Source organism: Parasteatoda tepidariorum, chromosome 3, assembly GCF_982258835.1.
Source record: "Parasteatoda tepidariorum strain Cologne lab strain chromosome 3, Ptep-v5.0, whole genome shotgun sequence".
In the NCBI taxonomy this organism is placed as follows: domain Eukaryota; kingdom Metazoa; phylum Arthropoda; class Arachnida; order Araneae; family Theridiidae; genus Parasteatoda; species Parasteatoda tepidariorum.
Window position 1 is genome coordinate 3,660,881 of NC_141757.1, and position 20,291 is coordinate 3,681,171.

General features: G+C 31.0%; 1 protein-coding gene across 2 annotated transcripts in view; it reads left to right on the forward strand.

Annotated features, from left to right (window-relative positions):
- LOC107451065 (uncharacterized) overlaps positions 1–20,291 on the forward strand; it is a 74,866-nt gene that overhangs the window by 20,694 nt on the left and 33,881 nt on the right. For both annotated transcript variants that reach the window (XM_087158611.1, XM_087158612.1), the window contains exon 2: positions 8,456–9,049. In XM_087158611.1, the coding sequence (XP_087014737.1) occupies positions 8,536–9,049 (514 nt within the window). In that variant the 5' untranslated portion in view covers positions 8,456–8,535. The remainder of the gene's footprint in view (positions 1–8,455; positions 9,050–20,291) is intronic.

Here is a 20,291-nt window from a genome sequence, read left to right on the forward strand (position 1 = left end):
ATTTGCATATTGCAATTTTACTCAGCTACTCTTAGTGGACAACATATGCAAATTTTGCACGGTTTGGCTTACTTTTGAAAGAGTTATCGCTATTTTTGTGATTTTTCCTTAATTTATGATAACCAGTGTATTTCTATGTCAACTTCGATTAAAAGTTTTGGAAAACGCTGTTATTGTGCTCTCAATCGTAGAAGATACCTAAAATAAAACAGTCAGGAAGTCACTCTTTAGAAGTGAAATGGCAAAGGGGGGGGGGTGTCGATTTGGAATCACTTCTAAATAAACAGTTATATTATTAACCACATCACAAGAGATTAAAATAAGGGAGGGAATGAATTGTCCCCGAGAGCAGCTGTTAAAAAGGATTGTGTTAATCCACGATTGTTTCCCTCCCTCCCTCCCTCTCAGAAAAGCATTTCTCCCGGATATTAAACACACATCAGGGATTTCCTCTCGCCACTTTCACTCATGTGAATAAATTGGTGAATTGCACTCGTTTTTTCAACCCAGTTACCCCGATTTGTATTCACGTCATCTCAAATTCACCGATATTTCCCCGTCATCTTAACTCGACAAAGTTGATAACTGTATTAAGTACATCCTTATGTCCCGCAAATAAAAGAGTTTTTTTTTTGTTTATTTATTTATTAAAAATTGTGATTTAAAATATTTAGTAGCAAGGACCGGAGTTGGCAAGGTTTAAAACAGATTAGATTAATTCAAACCTTCCTGTCCAAAACCTCTTGGTTCAAAACCGTCTTAAACTGTCCAAAACCCTTTTATTCAAATTAAGTCACAATTTTTAGAAAAAAATTTGTGAAAAATAAAAGGTTAATTTTTGAACTAGAAACAAAATGAAGATAAGTCTTTATTTTATTAAAACAGTTTATAATTATTTTTAATATTGCATTATTTATCCTTATGCAAAAACATAATTTATCTGTATTAAAAGCATATTTATTCATATTTAAAGGTATTCACTTTTGTTGTTCAATGAATTACGGAGCTTCAAAAGCTATAAATCTTTTCCTGTTATATCATATTATTTTCCTTTAATAAGTTAAAGCAGATGAATAAAAAGTATCTAACATTTATTAATATATGTAATTATTATGTGTACAATGGTTACCCCATATAGAATTTCTGCCTTAGGTTTTGAACACTTTAAGACAGTTTGGGACAGTTTCGGACAGTAAAACCCACATGATTTGTCCAAATTTAATTTAGGATGTCCGAAACCCAAACTCTGCCAAAAGGGCATTCATAGATAAAATCTTAAAAATTGTCAACATAATGATAATTGATTTTGCCTTAAAGTTACTTAAAGCAGTCATTAAAAGATGGTGCTTGATAATAATTGTCCACTGTTAAACATAAAGAAGTTACTTTTACCAGTGATATAAATACAATATGGAAATTCAATGTTTAAACATATGCTAAGCCCCAGAAAAATAAATATTGAATTAAAAGCATGATCCGCAGATTAATTTAGAAAATTAACGATAAATTGAGTAATTGCAACAATCTGAATTACAATGAACAATAAATTTAAATGAATAAAAATTGTTATTAGAAAACTAACAAGAAATTAGCAGCTTTTACTTTGGATGTGATTTTCAATTTAAAAAAAGAAAGCTTTTTGAAGTTTTAGATGTTACTCAATTAACAATGCATTAAATTTTAAAAAAAACTATTCAAATAAACAATTAGTTTCAATCAGCTTTAACGCTGAGTTTGATTGCCTATTTTTTAATGCATATTTTTATAAAGTTTAACACGCATTTAATTATTATGTTTCACATTAAAAGTTTAAAATAAAAGAACAGCAATAATACTATAATAATAGTAGAAGTAATAAACTAATTGTAAGCAGCTTTAGCACTGTTTAGGATTTACTATATTTTTTAATAATTTTTTGTTTGCAAATTAAGAAGTTTAAAATAATGAATCTGAACAATAAATTTTAAACCGTTTTTTTAAATATCGTTGTAAACTTTATTTTGCTATGGTTCATTGCATAATTATTATTTATGCACATTTTCACAATACATTTCACAATTAATTTATTACTATTATTAAGTTACTATTATTATTAATTTATTTAAGAATTACATTTTTACTCTCATCCACTTTAATGCTGGTTTTAGTAATTTAGTAATAACAGTAGTAATTCTTAACAGTAGTAATTTTTAGTAATTCTTAACTAATTAAAGAAAAAACTATTCTAAAATTGTAATTCTCCATTTCAATTCACTTTATTAGAGCCGCGATGACTGGTCGATACGAACTCCGCACCCGGCTTGCACCGACCACAGCGTTGACGTGAAATATCCTCAGTGGTAGACGGATCATTGGTTAGAGTCCCCTTGTCGTCAGGCTAACCGTGGGAGGTTTTCGTGGCTTTCCCCTCCATGTAACGCAAATTTGGGTTAGTTCCATCATCCCCGAAGGCAAATTTCCCCCGATACTTGATACAGGAGTTTCCTTGTCTCCTGAATTTGTCTCAAAATTACAAAGCTACGAAGTTGAACATTAGTAATCGTAAAAAAAAAATTTTGGGTTGACTGTTGAACGACAGTTATAAATTATAAAAATTAAATGCAAGACTGTCTTATACAAGCACAATTAATCTTTAATTATTCGAATCTTTGTTTTATTTACTAGCTAAATTCCTGTTTTACGGTTATAAAATAAAATAAAATATGGCAAATAGCTTTTGATTCATATTCATTATAATATATTAAATAAATCTCGTCTAGTGGCCAATTCCGGACATTAAATTATGAACACTTTCATTCTTTGAAAATAGTTTTGATCTGACGTTACATAAAACTTCAGCTGTTACAGGAAGAGAGAGGTATTAAAAAAGAAACTTTTTGTTTGATGATTGTTTTCGTCATTATCGAGGCAGAAATGCCTTTGACAACAACAATAAATTGATGAGTTGAAAACTGTCTCTTAACTGATTTCCTAATATAGAGATATATATAATACTTTTTGTACTAATTTTTATTCTTTAATACCCAAGTCAAAATTCTTGATGGTGGTTCCAGTGCGACTCATGATGGTCCAACATCATTTGATGGTCACCATCATCCATCATTTTCCATTATGTGTTCATGGTTCTTGATATGACAACGAACTTTCATCATTCTATGATAGAAAATGTTACTTTAATACTTTGATGGTTAACCATCAAGAGAAGTTCAAGCTAGAAGATGGTTAACCATCAAGAGAAGTTCAAGCTAGAAGATGGTTAAACATCAAGAGAAGTTCAAGCTAGAAGATGGTTAAACATCAAGAGAAGTTCAAGCTAGAAGATAGTTAACCATCAAGAGAAGTTCAAGCTAGAAGATAGATATCCATCAAGAGAAGTTCAAGCTAGAAGATGGATAACCATCAAGAGAAGTTCAAGCTAACAGTGAAGTGATGGTTCCAACTATACATTTCCATGATAGTTTAATGGGAATTCTTGTTGGTTCTCAGAAATATACAATCAAAACATAAAATTGTTTTTTAAATTATTTTTTTAAAATTATTATTATCTTGGATCATCATAAATCTGTTGGAATTCCTACATTGAAATGATGGTTGTTCATGATCATTCTAACATTTGATTTCTAGAAAACTATGATGGAAATTTCTGATGGTTTAACATGAACAAACCATCAAAACAAGTTGTCATTCTTATGTTGGACCATCACAAACCAGTCCGAATTCCTACATTGGGGTGATGGTTACTTATGTTGGTTACCATAAAAAAAAATAATGATCCATGACGGAATTATTGGTAATTACCATGAAGATTATGTTGGTCCATCAATGATCAATGACGCCATCAAACATTTTGACTTGGGCAATTATACGAATTGTATTTAATAGATAGGATATGCCTGTCATACAAATTTAAAATTTATTTTTGAATTTTAGAAATTGATTTTAAATTTAAACAACATATCGGGCATTTAATTTTAGAAACCCACCTTCTATCTTTCTTTCCCTTTTTTTTCATCTTAAGTTTGCAATACTCTAGGTTAACTAGAATTCTGACCTGCTTCATGAATTTTAGATTTATTGGAATCATTAAAAAAAACTTTTTTTCGCAATTTGACTGAATTTGCTTAAACTTTTAGCAATAAGCCTTTAATAAAGCTTTTTTCAATAAGCGCTTTTTACTCTGTGTGTGAAGTATTTCAGATTTGATCGTTTAATAGTTATTAGGTCGATTTAAATAGCATGAAATTAGGTCGTTTATATATTGGAAATTTTTTTTTTTTTTTTTTTTTTGCGATTCTAATTGTTTCTTTCCTCGAGTTCCAAAGTCCAGTTATCTACTGAAATGTTTCAACGTGTCATGATTTTGTGGCATTTTTATTTTACTTTTCACAAAAATTATAAATAATAAGAGGATTTCAACATCTTGCATGATCACTGCTCAAAATTTTCCTCCAAACTTGTCAGCAAAAAAATAAGCAAATCACAATTTACCTCCCCTCGTTCGATATTCATGAAATACACTGGTTGTAAGAAATTAAGAGAATTTGCAGACCTGGTCCATTATTTCTAGAACTACTACACCGATTTTAATGACATTTGATATGTACATACATTGATACAATACAAAATAAATAAACATTCAACAATTGTAATATACACGCATGATCACGTGTAACCCTCGTTGGAGTTGGAAGGTATGAAACAGCGATTGTAAAAAAAAAAAATGTGTTAATTTGAGGTAGGGTCCCCTCTTACAGATATACAGGCCTTGTAGCGTGATTTCATACTTGAAATAAGGCAGTTAATCATTTCCTGTGGCAATTCTATGTATTCCGACTCCACCGAGTGTTACAAGCATGATCATGCGTGAGTATTTCAATTGTTGAATGGTTATTTATTTTGTATTATATCAATGTATGTACATATCAAATGTCATTGAAATCGGTGTAGTAGTTCTAGAGATAATCGACCCAGTCTGTAAATTCTCTTAATTTAATACACCAGTGTATTTGTAAGGATCTCGACTTGAAAAATGAGTTATATATATTTCCTAATCAGCCTAAATGAGTATGGGCTCACTGTAATTAGAATAAAAAGTGTCTACATTAAAATGTCCTAAATTATAAAAACTTTTGAATTTTTTAATGATGCGGGCTCTTTGGAAATTGTCAGTAGCACTCTGCAAAGAGTCAAACTGTTATTCGATATATTAATCGATATATCCTCATAGTTGCCAACTCTACTGGATTTTTCAGTAGACTACTGGATTTTGCCAGTTTTTGCTGGTCTACTGGCTCCATTAAAATTCTCCTGATTTTTGTACATTTTCGAAAATTCCTTAAAATTGAGTTAGTTTCCTAAAAAAAATCCATATTGGAATTTTTGTACAGATTATTGCCTGCTTTCTTGAATATTTATATATAATGAAGTGAACCTCATAATGATGAACCTCATAAAGCCTCATAACCTCATAATGATGAACCTCATAATGAACCTCATAAAGCATAATGAAGTGAACCTCATTTATAGAAATCAGTTCAAAACTGTTTTCGTTCTAAAATGTTAAGTTTATTTTTTTTCAGATTAAATAAATTAAATAAAAATTGTTTTTAATTATTTAAAAAAATCTTTTAACTATATTTTATGAATTAAATGCTTATTAATATTGGAAATGTGTAAACATAAGGCAATGAATGATATTTGAAGCATGGTTAATGTCAATCATAACTGGAAAATAGTGCAGTTTTTCTGTTTTGATGACTATACAAATCCCTAAATTTCCCCGTGTGTAAAATATTTTGTATATTATGCAACAATTGTCGTGAAATTTATATTATTTCATAAAATCTACTGGGTTTTTTCTTATCCATGTTGACAGCCATGCATCCATTTCTATTCTATTTCATATTCTTTGGGATGAAATTCGACAATTCTGAATTTCACACACACATAGAAGAAGAAAAGAAAAATTCTTAGAATAATAATAGGTAAAAAAATATGTGGGCGGCAAATACAATCCGCAAAGAAAAGCATTTCACCTTTAGAGAACGGGATTACAAATAATTTCCCGGGCATTTTTTCCCGTAGCGTAAACACTTTTCTCTGTGTTTGTGTTTCCCGTCAAAATCCTTCCCACTTGTTCCAAGGCAGAGAAACAATCACGCGGGAACAAAACAAGCAAACGATATCAATAATAATGGCGGGAAGAAATCGAACACACATATATATGCGTTGAATCGCCTTTTAGGAGGGATATTTTTATTCTATGTGCCAAATCTCCCAGGCAGAAATCCCTTTTCATCCTTTAAAAGAACGATTCTGAATAGGGGTGAAAGGGAAGAAATAAGACTTGCAATTCATTGCATATTTGACAATCAAAATTGTTTTTCGAATGAAACTCATATCGTTCTCATTCTTAAATCAAACTGGTCTTTATTATGCGTAAATTACAGAAATTTACAAGAACGTAAAGTTTTCTCAATCAGTTTAAAATGATGTTTGACAAAAAATATTATAATTTTTAAGATATTCCTTAAAAATTACTTTTGGTATCAAACATGGCACGTCTTTAAAAAGTTCTTAAAGGTGCATATTTTCGTTTTTTAAAACTCCTAAAGGTACTTTTTCATGGGGTGTGCTTTTTCAAAGTGCTTAATTTTCCCTTTTCGAAAATGAGATTTTTTCTTTACCATGTCGATTTTCGCCGCATATTATGCAAAAGCATGCTTTTCACAGTGTTCTATTCAACGTTTTCACAATTTATTCAACTGCAATCTATTTCTATGTGTCGTCGGCCCATAGCGTATGAAAGAGCCAATCATTTTACATGTTCGATGAAACACTTGCGAGTCCGTATGTGCTTCTACTGAGCTGGATTCAGTGAAATAATTGCACTCTCATGTACAACTCTGCTGCATTTTGCAAGATATTCTCCATTTCATTTTTCACTCTCTGAAACCGAACCGAAAAATCTCTCGATCTTATCATGGTGGTTAATATAATCAAGAAAAGAGTTCTTTGTCAGAAACTAGTTATCTTATCATGATTGAGCAAAGTTTTTGAAAATTATTTTGTATTTTGTTAATGTATATAGTCCTCAAAAATATTTTTTGAGTGCTTCAAAAGTACTTAAAGTGCTTATTTTTGGTTGAAAGATTTGGCTACGCACCCGGTTAAAAAATAGTTTTTTTCTCTTTTATAATAAAGGGAATTCATGGGCGCTGCAGGTTTCCAATTTTTAATTAACGAAACGAAATCTTAATTACGGGACGAAATTTAAATACACAGTCACAATAGTTTTCGAATGCAATATAAAATTAATTATATCTGCTAAAGAGCAGAAATATTTATTGTTCTTTCTTGTTTTTAACTTTGATAGATTTAAATCAATAATAGCTGATGCAAATTTGTTCATTTGACTTAAGGGAGTCCTTTAAGGCATATATCCATGAACCCCCCACCCAGCCAAAAACGCCTATGGTTGATATAGGAAAAAAAGGCAGTAAATGTCACATTTTTAGACGGTCCACGCAAAAAATCTTGACATGAGTCAAAATGATACGTTTAGATTTATGTAAACATTTGTAGATTTTTATTTAGCCTTTGAGAGGATACTATATCACGGGAGAAAATTTTCATAGTAGATTCTGTTTCGCCTCCATTGACATTTTAGAATTTAAAGAAAAGGGAGTTCACAGAAAAACCTGGAGTATACCATGAAAAACCAAGTGCAGAAGAAATATTTCCATAATATTAAAATGCAAACAATTGATGCTCAATCAGATTTGATTTTTTGGAAGCATTTGAAACTTCCTGGTTATCTTTAGGTTTATCTAAACTCGCTTTTTCTATATTTAAATTGAATCAAGAAGGTGTGAAGCAAAATTAGCCACGAATTGTTTCTCTCGTGGTATGGCAGTCATAATTCAACCGCAGGGGAACCGCTAGAAACCACTAGACTTCAAAAAAAAATTTTTAAATTTTTTTAAAATTTTCAATGGCAGAAATTGACAAAACACTTAACAAGAAGAATATATGCAAATGAAATAGATTAGATAAAAAAGTAAATGACTCATCAGCAGATGTCTAGCACTCCAATATCTTGTACAGCCGAATATCCCATCAAATGCTTCCTATCCATTACTTCGAATTTCCTACAGAGTACTTCAACTAAATTTAAGTACATGAAAATTTAACTAGAGTATAAAATTTGAAAGGAAGAAATGGAAGAAAAAAAATAATTAAGGCGACATAAGATTTTCAAATGAACGAAAATTTAACAAAAAAAGAGAAGAAGAAAAATTCGATTTTACGCTTTTCATATTTTTGAAATCTAATTCCTGATGTTTCTATTCATTTTATAAAGCTTAATTTCTGACTAAAAATAATGCTTAACATATTGTACCACCCATCTATTTAGATATAAAATTAACACTTGTATATTTTGATTTCATTTCAGGTTTTTTTCTTCAAAAGAATGGAGAATTAGTTTCTTCGCAATCACACAACTAACTGATCGTCGACTTTACGAACGAAAAGATGGATCCAAATCCCTACAACGACGTAAACAAGAATCCCCAATCCACATTCTACGGTGCTCTATCTGGATCTGTCTGCTTCCCCATGCCTCTCATGTACAATCCCATGAACTCCTACCCTTTCATGTCAGCTCCCTTCCTACCCATGCATCATCCCATGTTGTCTAACCATGGACTGCAGGATTCCCACGTGCTCAATCCTGCTTCAGATTCCATGCAGCTGGCAAAATCTTCCGAAGATTTGAGCACCAGGGCATTTGCCTACCTTCAAAGCAGATATCAGTCTATGGGCAAATGTTTCCTGCCCCCCTCGAGGAAATCTTCTAAATATTGCCCGTCTATAGTAGATGTCCAGTCAACGGATGAGAAGATGGGATACAGTGATCCCATTATGGGAGTAACGAGTAACAGTACCAGTTACTCCGATAAAGACTGTTACTTATCTAGTCCTGGTACAGAAGTGGAAGAACCAGATTCATCAGGGAAACGTTCGACCGATGTTATAGAACAAAAAGGTTCGTATTTTGTTCTTCAATTGCAATTTAGTATTATGCTGTGTAGTGTATCAACCTCTACAAAAATATAATTCTAATTCACTAGCCACTAATCACTTCACACTAATTCACTATATAAGACATGTTAACTCGATTCTATGTTGGAGTACCTTTTCATAGATGACGGTTGACAATGTCGGTAAGAGTCCGTACTTTGAGAAGAACTGCTCGAGACTAAGAGTCTGGGGCAGTCTGCTGCAATAGTGTAACAAGCGAGAGCACATTTCTAATGTGGGTGCAATAGAGGAATGAAAGGTACTCACGCTGACCAATGCAAGAATCAAAACAAAATTATTCACCCCACACCCCTATTCAAAGTGAATTTTCCTCATAACCATGGTAGCAGCCAATAAGCGAGATTGATGTCTGGAGGAATTCTCCTGAAAGCCGGACTATACAGAGATTAAAATTGACAAATGATAAATTTCTCTCATTGTTTTTACGATTTTTCTTCTAACTAAATAATTTAATTGCTAATCGCAAAACATGAACTTAATAAAGTATGAAATTTAGGCCGGGATATCCTGGTTGGTAGGGCACTGGGACCATGTTCAAGAGGTCTTGGGTCCCCCCCCCCTAAGACTCCCAGTGTAGTAAGTGGTGACTGATGCACGTTAAATCTGTCGAGTCACAAATTCTTCCATGTTCCCATAACAAATCATACCTCGACTGTTCAACAACGGTTATATATATACACGCACACGCACACACACACACACACACACACACACACACACACACACACACACACACACATATATATATATATATATATATATATATATATATATATATATATATATATATATATATAGGTTATAAAACTCCTTTCCCGAGAAGTCGGCCCCTATAACCAGTCAGTAAGAATTTTAATATCTCGATGTATCGTCAAAAATATCGATATTTAACTATATACTGATCGCGATATTTTTCCATTTAAACTAATCTGTGTTGTTTTTACATAAGGCAATGTTTTGTTGGTGTCAGTGCTGACAATGATATAGTATCTAATAATTATTTTCATATTATTCGTTTTTTGATACGTTAAGTTATCATTAATGATTGCACGTGCAATACCGATATATTGCACGTGTATTCTGTATATTGCAGGTGTATATTGCTCGTGAATTATTGGTTTATTGAACGCGTATTAGCATTGTATTGCACGTGTATTATCAGTATATTGCACTTGTATATTGCGCGTGAATTATCGGTGGCCGGTGTCCTGCAATAAACAATATCTGACGTAGTGTTGACTTTATTATCCCTAGAACCTATAAGTAGCAAATTTCGTTAACATAATTATTTTTTTAAAAATTAATTTGCATTTTTAAATTTATTAAAAAAAATAGAATTAATATATTTAATTATTTATTATTTCTGCAAGGGTACTTTCAAAATTGTTAAGAATACAATCAAGTCAATCATTGTTTGCAATATCTCTCTATTGTTCTTGTCGCAATCCATTATCGCAACGAGTTCTTTCTTTCCAGTGGTGTCATCTATGACCAAGAAATCAACTTCTGCCTCACCCATACGTCACACTCGTTTATGGGCCGATCCCATTCATCCACAGTTAGTAATTTTGACCTGAACCAGAGAACGACCCATCTCCAATTCACCACAACAGAAGTATAATTTGTTTTATGAACATGGAGGACTTTTTGACCCGATAGATATAACGTGCACCAGTCATGGGAATCTTCGGCTGGCTGGATTTGAACTCGAAATTCGAAAAGGGGGAGAAAAAAAATCTTTCCCTTTTTTTCCTTTTTTTTTTAAAATAAATGATTTTTTTTTTTATATTAAAATATTTAGCTTATCGTGTGAAATTTACTTGCATTTATTTTAGTTTTATATTCTTTATCTTCATGAAAGTGGCAATTTTAAGTGTGAGAAAGCGTTCTTTTATTGTTCCTTTTTATTTTTCCTTCATTGTAAAAAGAGGAAACAGAAAAGTTCACCAGTATACCAGAAGTTCACCAGTTAGACACCTAGTTTTCATTTATTTCATTAACTTAGCTTTGATACACTCTGCACTTTGACGTGACAGTCCCTGGTAAAATTATTTGACGAACTCTAAGATTCTGTGTAAAATCTTAAATATCAGGTGATACTATACAGCTTTATTGTTTTTTACGCGAATGTTTGAACTTGTATACGTTCGTTTATCAATGGGTTAAATTTGACGATATATATTATAAATTTGCCGATTGGATAAATTAGACTATATATTGTATAATTATAGAATATTTATTGTATTAGATATTATATTAGTGTATTATAATAATTAGACCAAATCATTAGACGTACTGTAGTGCTTTAATAATGACATGTCTTGCACGAGTTTATAGGCAATACTTTTATATTTAAACATAGAAGCAATGGGTTTTTATTCAGGAGATTTTTTATATACTTCCTATTTGTATTTATTTTTAACATATTGCATTACAATGTTAAGCAATTGATACACAAACATAAACAAGTGCAAACCTGTTTTAGCCGATCACCTGATAACTAAGATTTTACAAGGAATCTTGAAACACCTAACACCTTTAAAACACCTAATTTAACGCAGGAACGTAGCCTTACGCTTTTACTAATTCTTGTTTTATTCCATTCTGAAGATATATCTGCTGGAAAGTTTTTGACATAATATTCTTAAACTTTTTTGAAAGAAATAGCCTAACTGAACTCAGATAATTAAAAACTAGGTCTATCTAAAGTTTTCTTCTTATTAGCACTACACTAACACTTAAACACAACAGATGGCAGCACCAAAGAAAATTTATTTCTTCTTATATTCTTCTCCCCTCTGTCCCACACTTTATTCTCGCAATATTTTTTCCTAATTTCTCTTAATTATTTAATGATTCTTTTAAATGTTGCATTTTTGTATGCTTAACTCCCAACTACTAAGAACGAGGATAAAATCATTGGTTTCAATATAGTTAAGACTGCATTATAATTGTTAAAAACTTTTTCAATCAGCGCAAATATTGTATTCCATTCTCAGAGGTGATAAAAATATTGCAGAAATAGCAACATTTTTGACCTCTCATCTATTGTTTAGCTTTAAGTACCGCCTTTTCTTTGAATTTCGGAATTCAACCATGGATGAGATATTTAGTTACAAAAAGTGCATTTTGAGGGAACATTCACCATAGGACTCTGTCTTAATGGTTCGAGGGTGTGACTTCAAATATGCTAATTATCTAGTGCAGACTATTTTAAATTCCGTAATCAGATGCAAAAACATACTTTCTCTGAATAAACATAACTTTTGTTCAACAGATTCGATTTTCTAACCCCCCGTAATATAGAGGGGGGGGGGGTTGCCGTAATCTGGGAAAATAGAGTCCCAATAGTTTGGTAGGGTGAGCGATCCAAATGTTAATTTTATTTTTTCGTATTTCGCCTTAGCTCGAGAGCTTATTAAAAGGAGGAAATTAAAAACGTTTTACACACAATTATAAAAATTCTTTTATCGAAAAATAATTCCATGCAAAAAATAACTTTAGTAAATATTTATTATTTAATAATAGTCTGAAAAATTTTGATTAGAATTTGAAAAATAAATTTAAGGTATACAGTTTTTTGCATCATTTAATTTCACAGGGAAAAATTTAAAAAAAAAATTGTGCGAAATTGGTTGAATAGTTCCTGAGAAATCTAGTTTTGTACGACTTTATACGTACGACTTTCTTAAAATTTAATTTCTCAGGATGATTCAAATTTTGTATTTAGCCACGTGAAAAACCTACAATATTTTGTAATTCAAGTTATATCTGAACAAGTAACTTGCTTTCATAAATGTATTCGCTAACATAAGATATAAATAACTTAAATGACGGTAGATGGAGTACAAAAAGTTATTGAAAGGGCCCCGGTCAAAAATTTTTGCCACAGGGCCCCGAGGGGCGAAGTTACGGCACTATTCAAGTACCGCCTTTTTTTCAAATTTCGGTATCCATCCAGAGATAAGATAATTAGTTACAAAAAGTACATTTTGAGTGTTTTTTTTTTTACTTTTCTAAAATTTTCATAGTTTGCTGGGTACTTAAAAGAAACTTTTTATCTCAAATTCATTTTCATCTCCATTACTAATTTAAAATTTAAAAGAAAGAAAAATTTGAGTTCAGGCAAACATAGAGAGTAAGCCACAAATTTCAATTGCTGAAAAAAAAAAGTCAAAATATCAAGATGATAACAAATTATTGAAAGAAAAATTCTCCAAGGGTTGTGAAGTCAGATTTTTCAACAAAAAATAAGCAACTTTTAAATAATCTTTTAAGCACTCAGGAAATAATTTTTAATTACTTTCGAAAAAAAATCATCATTAAATCTATCATTTAAAGCTCTTAATTTATCAACATAAAATCCAAAAAATTCAAGATAGGAAATTAAGTACTTTTTACAAACCGCGAATAAAAAAAAAGCACCCTCAAGGACTTTTAAAAAACATAAAATCAAAAATAAGCACCTTTTAAAAACGCTACGCACCCTGTTCTCCATAGCATATCTCACTCATATATATGTATTATTTGGCCAAGATAAAAATAAAAGCAATAAAAATAAAACTACCCGACCAAATGTCATCAAACTTGGTAAATGTCTATAAAAGGTCATGGGATTTTAGTTCCCGCAAAAAAAAAAGAAAAAAAAATTGTCAAAAATTCACCACCAGCGGAGAATGGCACTTAATGCAATAGTGTTAAACAAATGTGAAATATGCAAATTTGTTTTACACGTCATGTGACTTAGCAGTTATAAAAGTGAGGCGCCTTGTCTGAGTTGTCAGTGTTCTGAGTCGACAATGTCTGTTACCATGCAAGACCGTGCTTTGCTCGTGAAATGTTACTATGAATGCGACAGCAATGAACGGAGGGCTTTACAAAAGTTCCGTACTGTTAGAGGAAAACGCCGAGGTCCAATGACACCGCAAGGTTTACGGCAAATTTACGGTAAAAATCGTGTAAAACAAATTTACATATTTCACATTTGTTTAACACTATTGCATACAGCGCCATTCTCCGCTGGTGGTGAATTTTTTAACTTTTTTTTTTGTTGTTGCGGGAACTAAAATCCCATGACCTCTTATAGACATTTACCAAGTTTGATGACATTTGGTCGGGTAGTTTTATTTTTATAGCCATTTCAAAGTGGAACTTTAATTATAAAGACCCTGTATATATAGTCAAACCCCACTATAATGAACCTTCAAGTGACCAAAATTTCGGTTCACTGTAACTGGAAGTGCACTATATCCGCACTGCAAATAGTTTTAACTAATATTTCCGAACTGCACCCTATTATTACACATCACTATTTAAATAAATAACCCTTAAAAAGAAATGAAAAAATGATTAAAAAGCAATATGTAGTAACAAAAATTGTGTTAACTTATATTTTTTATGACTCTTCGTGCTGCGTACAAAAATTCCAAGGATGACCTTTATTTAGGGAAAGTGAGATAAAAGAAGCAAACAAGAAAAAATGCTTATGATTACATTCCACTCAATAGATAATTTTAAAATTTTGGCATATGTATTTTACGTAGAAATTTCCAAATTTTGGCATATGTATTTCACGTAGATATTTCCAAATTTTGGCATATGTATTTCACGTAGAAATTTCCAAATTTTGGCATATGTATTTCACGTAGAAATTTCCAAATTTTGGCATATGTATTTCACGTAGAAATTTCCAAATTTTGGCATATGTATTTCACGTAGATATTTCCAAATTTTGGCATATGTATTTTACGTAGAAATTTCCAAATTTTGGCATATGTATTTCACGTAGAAATTTCCAAATTTTGGCATATGTATTTCACGTAGAAATTTCCAAATTTTGGCATATGTATTTTACGTAGAAATTTCCAAATTTTGGCATATGTATTTTACGTAGATATTTCCAAATTTTGGCATATGTATTTCACGTAGAAATTTCCAAATTTTGGCATATGTATTTCACGTAGAAATTTCCAAATTTTGGCATATGTATTTCACGTAGAAATTTCCAAATTTTGGCATATGTATTTCACGTAGAAATTTCCAAATTTTGGCATATGTATTTCACGTAGAAATTTCCAAATTTTGGCATATGTATTTCACGTAGATATTTCCAAATTTTGGCATATGTATTTCACGTAGAAATTTCCAAATTTTGGCATATGTATTTCACGTAGAAATTTCCAAATTTTGGCATATGTATTTCACGTAGAAATTTCCAAATTTTGGCATATGTATTTCACGTAGAAATTTCCAAATTTTGGCATATGTATTTCACGTAGAAATTTCCAAATTTTGGCATATGTATTTTACGTAGATATTTCCAAATTTTGGCATATGTATTTCACGTAGAAATTTCCAAATTTTGGCATATGTATTTCACGTAGAAATTTCCAAATTTTGGCATATGTATTTCACGTAGAAATTTCCAAATTTTGGCATATGTATTTCACGTAGAAATTTCCAAATTTTGGCATATGTATTTTACGTAGAAATTTCCAAATTTTGGCATATGTATTTCACGTAGATATTTCCAAATTTTGGCATATGTATTTCACGTAGAAATTTCCAAATTTTGGCATATGTATTTCACGTAGAAATTTCCAAATTTTGGCATATGTATTTCACGTAGAAATTTCCAAATTTTGGCATATGTATTTCACGTAGAAATTTCCAAATTTTGGCATATGTATTTTACGTAGAAGTTTCCAAATTTTGGCATATGTATTTCACGTAGAAATTTCCAAATTTTGGCATATGTATTTCACGTAGAAATTTCCAAATTTTGGCATATGTATTTCACGTAGAAATTTCCAAATTTTGGCATATGTATTTCACGTAGAAATTTCCAAATTTTGGCATATGTATTTTACGTAGAAGTTTCCAAATTTTGGCATATGTATTTTACGTAGAAATTTCCAAATTTTGGCATATGTATTTCACGTAGATATTTCCAAATTTTGGCATATGTATTTCACGTAGAAATTTCCAAATTTTGGCATATGTATTTCACGTAGAAATTTCCAAATTTTGGCATATGTATTTCACGTAGAAATTTCCAAATTTTGGCATATGTATTTCACGTAGAAATTTCCAAATTTTGGCATATGTATTTCACGTAGAAATTTTTCAAATTTTGGCATATGTATTTCACGTAGAAATTTCCAAATTTTGGCATATGTATTTCACGTAGAAATTTCCAAATTTTGGCATATGTATTTCACGTAGATATTTCCAAATTTTGGCATATGTATTTCACGTAGAAATTTCCAAATTTTGGCATATGTATTTCACGTAGAAATTTTTCAAATTTTGGCATATGTATTTCACGTAGAAATTTCCAAATTTTGGCATATGTATTTCACGTAGAAATTTTTCAAATTTTGGCATATGTATTTCACGTAGAAATTTCCAAATTTTGGCATATGTATTTCACGTAGAAATTTCCAAATTTTGGCATATGTATTTCACGTAGATATTTCCAAATTTTGGCATATGTATTTCACGTAGATATTTCCAAATTTTGGCATATGTATTTCACGTAGAAATTTTTCAAATTTTGGCATATGTATTTCACGTAGAAATTTCCAAATTTTGGCATATGTATTTTACGTAGAAATTTCCAAATTTTGGCATATGTATTTCACGTAGATATTTCCAAATTTTGGCATATGTATTTCACGTAGAAATTTCCAAATTTTGGCATATGTATTTCACGTAGAAATTTCCAAATTTTGGCATATGTATTTCACGTAGAAATTTCCAAATTTTGGCATATGTATTTCACGTAGAAATTTCCAAATTTTGGCATATGTATTTCACGTAGAAATTTTTCAAATTTTGGCATATGTATTTCACGTAGAAATTTCCAAATTTTGGCATATGTATTTTACGTAGAAATTTCCAAATTTTGGCATATGTATTTCACGTAGAAATTTCCAAATTTTGGCATATGTATTTCACGTAGAAATTTCCAAATTTTGGCATATGTATTTCACGTAGAAATTTCCAAATTTTGGCATATGTATTTCACGTAGAAATTTCCAAATTTTGGCATATGTATTTTACGTAGAAATTTCCAAATTTTGGCATATGTATTTCACGTAGAAATTTCCAAATTTTGGCATATGCATTTTACGTAGAAATTTCCAAATTTTGGCATATGTATTTTACGTCGAAATTTACAAATTTTAGCATATGTATTTCACGTAGAAATTTACAAATTACCAATAAATGAGGTGAAAAAAATCAGTCGAAGACAGGAAAAAGTTCATAATATCCAATATTCTCTCATCATTTGGTTCACTATATCCCCAAAAAATAATATTATACGTGTATAGCATGGAACGGGAGCGAATATTTCGTTCACTTTAAACCAGGGCTCGAAAAACCGCCCGTCCTCGGCGGTCAAAAATTCCCTGCGGACAACGAATTTCTCGAATCCGACGTCCGCGCAGACGGCCATTTTCCCGTTAATGTTCGTGATACATTTTCAATTTTTGTTATCTTACAAGAATCTAGCGCCTCACTTTTAAAATGACCCTCTAATCTAGAAATACAGCAACATACTGCGTATGGTGGAATTGATGTTTTCTCTGTCTGGGAGTACTGTAGCGGTTGAAAGAGGCTTTTCAGCAATGAACTTACAAAAAAATAAGCATTACGTACTGGTCTTAAACAAGAAGCGTTAAACGCAATTATGAACATCCACCTAAATGGAAAAACCCTTTCAGATTTCCGCGCAGAAACCTCTGTAAATCATTGGCTTGATTGTGGAACTGGCAAACGTCATATTTGATTCAATTAAAAAAAAACAACAAAAAAACGCATTACCCTCGGATAAATTGACATTCCAGATAACTCGACTTTTGTCATTTAAATTATTTCATGAAATAAATACTAGGTTACTATTAGTAACCTAGTATTTCTATTATTCCTGTATAATGTAATCCTAGTATTTGTAATCCCAGTAACTACTAATTCATTGTGCAATTTATATAAATGTTTTTGATAAATAAGAGAAAATTATGTTTTTATTTATTTAGAGGTTAGTTTCAAATGAGGACGGGTACATTGTTGGACATGCCGTCCTCGGGGACGGGTAAAATTTCTGAGTTTTTTCGAGCCCTGCTTTAAACGATGTTCACTATAGTGGGGTTTGACTATATATAATGAGAACGCTTTTATATCTACATCCTACTCACTGTACAATAGTTCATTAATGAAGTAATGTTTAACTTCTGAGGGGATTTCATCCCCTAAACCCTCCCCAAAACTACTCCACTGATGGAGGTGGAAGAGAATTAGCAACGAAAAGCTTCTTCCGTGGTACGGCGTCTTCTTAAGAAGATCGCGGGAGAAGCTTCCCATGGTAAATTCTCTTTCATCTTCATTCATAGATATTTTAAATAAGATTTCATCTTCATAGATATTTATTTAAAGTGGAGGGAAAATGAGTTTTCAAATGCCGAAAGAAACAAAACTTTTTTTCTTCCCCCTTCTAATTATCAAAATGCACACAAATTATGTCAAGAATACTCAGGATTAAGCAGTGACAAAGCAATTCGTTAAGAAATTGTTCGCATTTTGATACTTAGATTCTTTTTCTTCCAATTCTTATTCTTACTATATCTTGTTCAAATGTTCAATCGTTCATAAAAATACTTTTTATTCGTCCACTAACACATCTTTTAAAAAATTTGTAGTGGAGGACACTCGATGTTAATACAATTTTTTCAAATATTAATTCATTCATTAAATAGGAATGAGTGAAAAATTGAATGGAATATTCTGATGGCTTAAGCGTAAGTCGTTATTTTAAATTTTACTAGTATAAGCGATTCAGTCTCTCACACATTTTAAAAATAGCATCAGTGATCCTTTCTGACTTATAGCTCTACTTGAGCAAAAAAAGAAGTTTATTAGTTCACACTCTTCCTATATATATATATTTATATATCTTGTTCAATCGTTCATAAACTACTTTTTATTCATTCACTCAAGTTCAGCTTGTAGTGGATGACTACTAGTGGATGACTACTAATGCAGTTTTTTCAAATATTAATTCATTCATTAAATAGGAATGAGTGAAAAATTGAATGGAACATTCTGATGGCTTAAGCGTAAGTCGTTATTTTAAATTTTACTAGTATAAGCGATTCAGTCTCTCACACATTTTAAAAATAGCATCAGTGATCCTTTCTGACTTATAGCTCTACTTGAGCAAAAAAAGAAGTTTATTAGTTCACACTCTTCCTATATATATATATTTATATATCTTGTTCAATCGTTCATAAACTACTTTTTATTCATTCACTCAAGTTCAGCTTGTAGTGGATGACTACTAGTGGATGACTACTAATGCAGTTTTTTCAAATATTAATTCATTCATTAAATAGGAATGAGTGAAAAATTGAATGGAACATTCTGATGGCTTAAGCGTAAGTCGTTATTTTAAATTTTACTAGTATAAGCGATTCAGTCTCTCACACATTTTAAAAATAGCATCAGTGATCCTTTCTGACTTATAGCTCTACTTGAGCAAAAAAAGAAGTTTATTAGTTCACATTCTTCCTATATATATATATTTATATATCTTGTTCAATCGTTCATAAACTACTTTTTATTCATTCACTCAAGTTCAGCTTGTAGTGGATGACTACTAGTGGATGACTACTAATGCAGTTTTTTCAAATATTAATTCATTCATTAAATAGGAATGAGTGAAAAATTGAATGGAACATTCTGATGGCTTAAGCGTAAGTCGTTATTTTAAATTTTACTAGTATAAGCGATTCAGTCTCTCACACATTTTAAAAATAGCATCAGTGATCCTTTCTGACTTATAGCTCTACTTGAGCAAAAAAAGAAGTTTATTAGTTCACACTCTTCCTATATATATATATTTATATATCTTGTTCAATCGTTCATAAACTACTTTTTATTCATTCACTCAAGCTCAGCTTGTAGTGGATGACTACTAGTGGATGACTACTAATGCAGTTTTTTCAAATATTAATTCATTCATTAAATAGGAATGAGTGAAAAATTGAATGGAGTATTCTGATGGCTTAAGCGTAAGTCGTTATTTTAAATTTTGCTAGTATCAGCGATTCAGTCTCTCACACATTTTAAAAACAGCATCAGTGATCCTTTCTGACTTATAGCTCTACTTGAGCAAAAAAAGAAGT